At 37.0% G+C, this 7,719-nt stretch overlaps 2 protein-coding genes across 2 annotated transcripts; one reads left to right on the top strand and one right to left on the bottom strand.

Moving 5' to 3' along the window:
• Nucleotides 1-293: 293 nt before the first annotated feature.
• On the top strand, nucleotides 294-2,250 carry LOC136207990 (probable serine/threonine-protein kinase PBL9). The gene is made up of 6 exons (XM_065998847.1): nucleotides 294-519; nucleotides 601-807; nucleotides 999-1,073; nucleotides 1,167-1,229; nucleotides 1,311-1,633; nucleotides 1,810-2,250. Exons 1-6 carry the CDS (start codon nucleotides 294-296, stop codon nucleotides 2,248-2,250), a joined length of 1,335 nt encoding a protein of 444 aa, XP_065854919.1.
• Nucleotides 2,251-2,335: 85 nt separating this feature from the next.
• Nucleotides 2,336-6,084, bottom strand: LOC136207948 (protein ALTERED PHOSPHATE STARVATION RESPONSE 1-like). The gene is made up of 4 exons (XM_065998806.1): nucleotides 5,107-6,084; nucleotides 4,761-4,984; nucleotides 3,655-3,860; nucleotides 2,336-3,328 (listed from the first exon to the last, which is right to left on the bottom strand). The coding sequence occupies exons 1-4, from the start codon at nucleotides 5,768-5,770 to the stop codon at nucleotides 2,497-2,499; spliced, it is 1,926 nt and encodes a 641-aa protein (XP_065854878.1). The 5' UTR covers nucleotides 5,771-6,084; the 3' UTR covers nucleotides 2,336-2,496.
• Between the last annotated feature and the right edge of the window lie 1,635 nt (nucleotides 6,085-7,719).

Below are 7,719 nucleotides of genomic sequence, written 5' to 3'. Positions count from 1 at the left end.
AAAAAAATTGGACAGAAAGTTCAGTTATAATTGAAAAAGATTCAAAGACTGAGCTTAATCCATTACAGTAAGCATCTATGCCGCCCAAAGACAAAGACCAAGTCAAACATATGACATAAATTCAAGAACATTTTCTTCTTTCTGTTTTGTACAATTATGTTCTGCCGGCAATGCTTTTCAATCTTTACTCACTAAACAAAAATTAACAATAATATGGAAAAAAAGAGGTTATAGCTACCTACATTACATTCACCATACTCTTCCTAGCTAGCTGAGAGGATTGCTGTATTAAAATGGCTACAAAACGGCATATGTCGGCGGCGGCAGAGCCACCGGTACTCGTGGCACATTCACCTCAAGGAGGGTCTAATCTTCCTCCTTCAAACCATAGTTACATATTAGGGGCTCTTATAATTTTCAGTGTAACTTTCTCTGTACTTGTTTCATTGTGCATCTTGTTCAGAAGAAGGATCTTTCCGTATTTTTCGCGTTTTTCGCAACCGAGGATTAAGCCTCAAGGTTAGTCTTTTAGTCTTGTTTAATGGTATATAGTGTTTTGACTAGTTCTTGTTTAATGTTATGTTGTTGATTGATACATAGGGACTCTAGAAGGCGAGGGATTATTATCGTTGAGGCGATTCTCGCTCGAAGAATTGGAGAGGGCTACTGAACGTTTTAGCGAAGAGTTTCTGTTGGGATCTGGTGCATTCGGTAATGTGTACAAGGCGAATTTCGGTGAACAAGGTTGTCTAGCAATCAAGAGAGCTCATGCTGATTCATTTCAGAGTGTTGAAGAGTTTAGAAATGGTATACATAGACACTATGTTGCCCCGGACACGGACACGGGAAACGTCTTTTCTGTCTTTGACGCTAAGAAATTACAAATTCATACTTTGAAATGTATATATTGAGTTGTTTTTATTTTGTTGCAACAGAAGTAAGGTTGATTTCAAAAGTTAAGCACAGAAATCTTGTTAATCTGGTGGGATTCTGTGAAGAAACCGGAGGCAAAAGGGCGAAAGTGCTGATCTATGAATACGTTCCGAATGGTTCTCTGCTCGAGTACATTATCAGTAAGTAAACATCAAGAGAAACTGCGTAATTACAGCGATAAATCGACAAATTATGCAATGTTTTGATAACGTTTCTTGATGATTATCAAGCAGGAAAAAGAGGAAGAAGTCTAACTTGGAGGCAACGAGTTAACATTGCCATCGGAGCAGCGAAAGGTACGAGTTTCGGTTGCTATAGCTGCAGCGATATCTCGATATCTCGGAAATAGCTCAGTTTATTGCTAATAACATTTGCAGGAATAGCTCACTTGCATGATGGAGTGAAGCCTAGCATAATCCATCGTGATATAAAACCGAGTAACATACTAATAGGCGAGGGTTTCGAAGCCAAAGTTTCGGATTTCGGACTAGTTAAACTCGGACCGAGTGATGATAAATCTCATGTTAGTAGCCAGATTAAAGGGACACCAGGATACCTTGATCCTGCATATTGTTCTAGTTTTCATTTGAGTCCCTTTAGTGATGTGTACAGCTTCGGTGTGATACTTCTGCAGCTCATTTCTGCTCGGCCTGCGGTTGATTGCACGAGGAACCCGTCTAACTATCACATAATTGAATGGGTAAGCAAAGTCTAAGCTGTGCTGTTTTTAAACATTGAACACTTGATCTTTTACTTCTACACGTTCGGTCATCGATCATTTATGAACATACGCTTTGAGTCCGTGATCTAAGGATTCAAGGGCTCAGATTCATGTTCAATTCATCAATTTCATGAGTTGAAATTGTATAAATGCAGGCACGACGTAGCTTAGAGAGCGGAAATGTTGCAGAAATACTAGACGCGAATCTTTTAACAGAGCCATGTAACATGGAAATGATGCTAAAAATGGGGCAACTCGGTCTAAGATGTGTCGTGCAAAATCCTAAGAAACGTCCTACGATGAATCAAGTACGACAAGAGCTCGAAGATGCTTTGTATTCACTAGATACATCAATTCACAAGGACCCTTCAAGGGGTTCTCGACCGTCCTCCGCTACTTCTCATCATGGACCGCGAAGATCAGTAGACTGCAGCGACTCTTCTCAGAGCTTTGTGAGCATTGATGGCGTTCGGTACGAAGGATTCGGAATCGAAATGGATAGCATCTCGTTTCAAAGTGAAAGCTTGAGGTGCCTTGAAGCTAATAGTTTTAGTAGCATTGATGTTGATAAGAACATTTTAAGAGTAACAAATTGATTATTGTGCTTCAATTTGAGGTCTCGGCTAGTGATTATCGGATAGATTCGGAATTCTTTCCGTTTTAGCTAAAAGCTCGAGCTGATAGTTAAAGGTCCACTTCATATTAATAGTTGACATTTTCGAATAATGAACGGAACGATACAGACTTAGAACAAAGAATTCCTATTGGCAATAAGAAAGTTGCTAATATAAAACTATGACATATGTACTTAAGATTTCGAAAGCGTTACCAATTCTCCGTTTTCAATTGATCATATCAATGTAGGATAGGTCGGTATCATTTTCGTCTGCTGTCGTTGCATTTGAACTGTATGTTACAAGATCAGCATACATTTTCACAGATGATTCCGAAAACTCAGCCAGCGACTCAAAAACGGAGGAAAATCCGGTTTGGAAGCCGCTTATAGTTATTTGCTGAGTTTTGTGCATGCTAAAGATGTGCTTTTCTTTCTCTTCATCTAGTCTCATCTTGAACACATCCAATAGTCTTTTCCCTTCGGTCAAGTACTCGACGCGGTTTCGAATACTAGCCTGTGATTCGTGCTCGGATATCTTCGATTCCAAGACCCGTCTTTCTGCTCTTTGGAATGCTAGATTCCTCTTCTCAAGTTCTCTGGCTAGTCCATCTACTTTCCTCTTCTGCTGTTGCTCTTTTCCTTGTTGACTCCACATGGCGCGGATGTCTTTCCCGAAACTCTTCATTGCATACGTCACAGCACTATCCGGCAACTTGTCTAGCCAAGCTAACCATGCTTGACAAGTTGCTAGTAATGGCGGTCCGCGAATTCTGAGTGGCGGTGGCGAAGACTTTCCACCGGAGTAGAATTCTACTTCAGGAGGAATGAACTTGGATAGCCAGCCGCAGAGAGCTTCAATGTAGGACTTTTGCGTGGATACATAGGCATCAAAGCAGGTTCGCCAGTTATCGAGTTCAGCCTCGAGTTCAAGAGTGGCAAGACGATGAGAGTCGTTGGAGAACTTCCCATACGATGGAGAGTTGAAGTGTTTCACTTCAAGCATGATCCGGTTTTGTGTTTCGTGTGACTCCAGCATTATCTTCCAGTTTGTCATTAGTCTACAGAATTCGAAAAACGAAACAATCAACGAAAACATATAATTCAGCATTGTTAATCCTAGCAATTTTGAATCGGAAGAACGAAACAATAAACAAAAACACATAATTCAGCATTCGTAATCCTAGCAATGATTTTGCATCGGAAGAACGAAACAATCAACAAAAACACATAATTCAGCATTTGCATCAGAAGAACGAAACAATCAACAAAAACATATAATTCAGCATTGTTAATCCTTGCAATGATTTTGAATCGGAACAACGAAACAATCAACGAAAACATATAATTCAGCATTGTTAATCCTAGCATCAATTTTGATGCTTACCGATGTAGCAGCTCGAGAAATTGGGGCTGCAATTCTTCATCTCTCAATTTCTCTATTCTGTTGGAGATTGACTCAACACTTCTTATTGCAACTAACATCCTGGAATGTAATTCTTTCACTTCAGCTGAGAATCGATCTCTATTAGTATCCGATTTTCGCAAACGCGAGCACTTCCTCTCGTAAATTTTCCTCGTCTCCTCTCCAGCCTGCATATGTTAACTACAATGTTTTACAGCATTTGATAAACAGAAATCATACATATCATCAACATTTAGCAGCAATCAAGTTCTGGACATTGAATTCATCCAATCTAATTCAAATGTTGCACGGACACGGAAATGGGAACCGACAATATAAACATACAACAACAACAACAAAGCCTTAGTCCCGAAATGATTCAGGGTCGGCTAACATAAACCATCATATGAAACCGTGAAATCAAGTCGTGTCAGCGACATAAATTCTCTCCCTCCACTCCGTCCTATCCACTGCCATATTTTCCTCAACCCCCAATAAACTCATATCGCTCTCCATCACCCTCTTCCAAGTTTGCTTAGGTCTTCCCCTACCCCTCACCATTGCATCCATTTGCCACTCTTCAGTCCTCCTAACCGGCGCTCGTCTTACATGGCCAAACCACCTTAGTCGGTTTTCCCTCATTTTATTCTCAATAGATGTAACCCCTACTTTTATCCTAATTATTGCATTACTCACCTGATCATTTCTCATATGACCACACATTCATCTCAACATACGCATCTCTACCACAAACATCTTATGAATGTGACAGTGTTTCACTGCCCAACACTCTGTACCATATAACAATGCAGGTCTAATTGTCGTGCGGTAGAATTTTCCCTTCAATCTATTAGGCATACTGGGGTCACAAAGGAAACCCGTAGCACTCTTCCACTTCGACCAACTAGATTTAATCCTATGAACAACATCTCCATCCACTTCTCCATCCGTTTGAAACGACAAGGCAAAAGGACACGAAAAGGACATGGATACAGGCACGAAATGCAGAAACGCTACTAAAAAGGAGTGTTCGTGCAATGTAAACAACATGAAAAGAGAGCATATAAGCATCAAAGATTCAAAATTACCTTGACTTCCACATAAAGCTTCTTCTCCCAAGCATACAACCTTCCTAAAGTCAATGAATGGCTTCCAGCCTCCATACCAAATTCATCAAAAACATCAGCTCTGAACTCATTCCACTTTGAAGAATTAGTAGAACTACATGAAAGCAGACTTCTAGAGGATGAAGAAGACCGAAACGAAGCCGACCGGTTCCATGTAATTGATCTAATCACCTTGTTTGAAGTCTCTGCAAGAACAACAACTCAATGATCAACATTTGAATTAGGGGTCGCAATTTCCGACACGAAAACACTATTTACACAGACAATATATGAGATACCAATTCAGTATAAAAACTATTGAACTCACCTTTGATTTCATCCAAACCAGAATGTAAATGTACTCTATTAACTTCTAACATTTTTGAAATATCCAAACCAGAATCATAAGCCCTAAGAAAATGTTCCTCAATTTCTTTCAATGCTTCCAATAATTCCCTCCCTTTTGCAGGTGTCTCAGTCTCAGTTTCAATCACTTTCACTTCATTCTTTTCCACAACTTTATTATCAACATTTTCTTCAAGCTCTGGAATCCCCTCTTTCTCTCTCACAGCTTTTAAATCATCCCCAACCCTAATTTCATCAAATGGGTAAAAGAAATCCCACCCAATTCCCATATTTGGTGAAGAAATCACTTCATCATCATCATAAAAATGGTCACAAATCTCTTCATCTTCATCTTCCCCAGATTTCTCCTCCTCCTCCTTGACATTATCTTCTAATTTCAGGCATTTTTTAGGGGTTTCATTCTGAGAATCAGGATAAGTGATGAGAAAGGGGGAAGAAGGAGAAGAATGTCTCACAACAAACAATCTCAAAGCCATAGCTAGGGCATAAAGAGATTGATTATACTTAAATTGAGCATCTGCAAAAGCATATCTTCTCTCTAACCCCAATTTCAGAAACCTCTTTCTCTCCCTACACAGAGACAAAACATCATCTTCTTCCTCTTGCTTAGACAGACCACACCCCATTTGAACCCAAATTGAGGAGTATCAGGATCAAGGAAGAAGCTTTAATGGCGGAAATGAAATTGACAATGTATCAAATTGGTAAAAAGGGGAAGGGATTGATGGAATTTGGATTTTAGTAAGGTTTTCAGTAAAGTTGAGAGACAACAGCTGGGAAATTGTCAGAGGATGAGACAGATAGCCAATGAAGGAAGGGTATTTGGGAATTAAAAATCAAAACTTTATGCAAATTAGTGAATGAAAAGCTAAAAACAGTATATCCCATTTATTTCACTGCCAAATCCAGACAGATTCTCATACATTTTTTATAGCTACAGTTAGATATCATACTGAGCCTACTGAATCACATCCCCTCATGGCTCATATTATTGTTTAAGCAAAAGAGGGATATTGGGATAATTTCAATTTTACCCTTATTTAACCCAAAATTTGAATAAATTATTTTAATTAGTTTGACAGATTTATTATGTTTCTAACAAGGTTATAAAGAATTTAATAAATGATGAATATTTAAGTTTGTCAAATGCGTGTTAATTAAAAAAATATTTAAAATATTTACTATGTTATTATATCAGTTATAAATAATATTTAAAATATGGTAAAGGCTATGCTTAATTTGTTTTTTACAAAGTAAGTCTTACTTTGTGTGTTTTCACCATTAAATTAATTTTATACTCTATCATCCAATGATGAAAACACACTAAGTAATGGTACTTTGTCAAAAATAAAATACCCATAGAATGCACCATAAAATATTTATTATGTTATTTATAACTGTTATTAAATAAAAGTTATAAATAACTGTTATTAAATAAAAGTTATAAATAACTGTTATTATAATAGTTATTATGTTATAATAACAGTTATTCATAATATTTAAAATAAATAATTGTTATTTATTATGTTATTTAAATAACAGTTATTTATAACTGTTATTATAACAGTTATAAATATTTATTATGTTATTTATAACTGTTATTATAACAGTTATAAATAATATTTATTAACCATATTCTCCTTTTTCGTTTCTGTTCCCTCTTCGAAATGGAAGCCCCCAGCGTTAGGTTCAATTAAATGTAATGTTGATGGGGCGTTGTTCATGGAGGAGGGGTGTTGTGGGATGAGAGCAGTGATCAGGGATGCAATGGGAGCATTTTTATTTTGTAGCAGCAGCTGTGTCACAGGTTCCAGGGAGCCTCGAGTAGTCGAGGCACTAACATTAAGAACTAGTATGATTTGGTTGATGGCTTTGCATTACACACATGTTCAATTTGAGTCTGATGTGAAAGTAGTTGTGGATGCAATTCTGTCAAGCAAAAGAGACATCTCGGAGTTTGGATCTCTAATTCATGATTGTCAATTTATTCTAGGATCCAATCCCGATTTTAAATTGTCATTTATTCCTCGCTTAGCGAATAGGGCTGCTCATTTGGTAGCTAGGCAGGCCTATTCCAATGCTAGCGATTTTGTATCTTCTGAAGTGCCGGAATGGTTGTTAAACACTATTATTGGGGATGCGAATCCTATTGATATATGAGATTTCCGTTTTTTGGATTCAAAAAAAAAATAATATGTTAAAATGTATGAACTGATCCAATGTAACAGTCGAATAATTATTAAACCAGTCCCTTCAAATTTTATATTAAACATAGATAAAGCCGGTCTTGCTTGGTTATAAGGGTAAAATTATAAAATTTCATACGTTATAGATATTTGCATTTCTTAAAAAGTTATTGGGATAAATTACATCTTATCCCAACAATAAAAAAGAAGAGTTAATTTCAAATAAAATCTCTGTAGTTTCACGTTTTTGCTGGTGGTTTTTTCTATTATAAAATAAATCTTGTGGTTGCCATGTTTGCCATTTTGGATTGACTTTATCAAATCGGATCGATAATAATCTTTAAATGAAAATTTTCAATAATTAAATTATATTTTAAGTAATTTAAATT

This window comes from Euphorbia lathyris, chromosome 10, assembly GCF_963576675.1.
Source record: "Euphorbia lathyris chromosome 10, ddEupLath1.1, whole genome shotgun sequence".
Lineage (NCBI taxonomy): Eukaryota > Viridiplantae > Streptophyta > Magnoliopsida > Malpighiales > Euphorbiaceae > Euphorbia > Euphorbia lathyris.
This window is presented reverse-complemented; position numbering and strand designations above follow the sequence as displayed.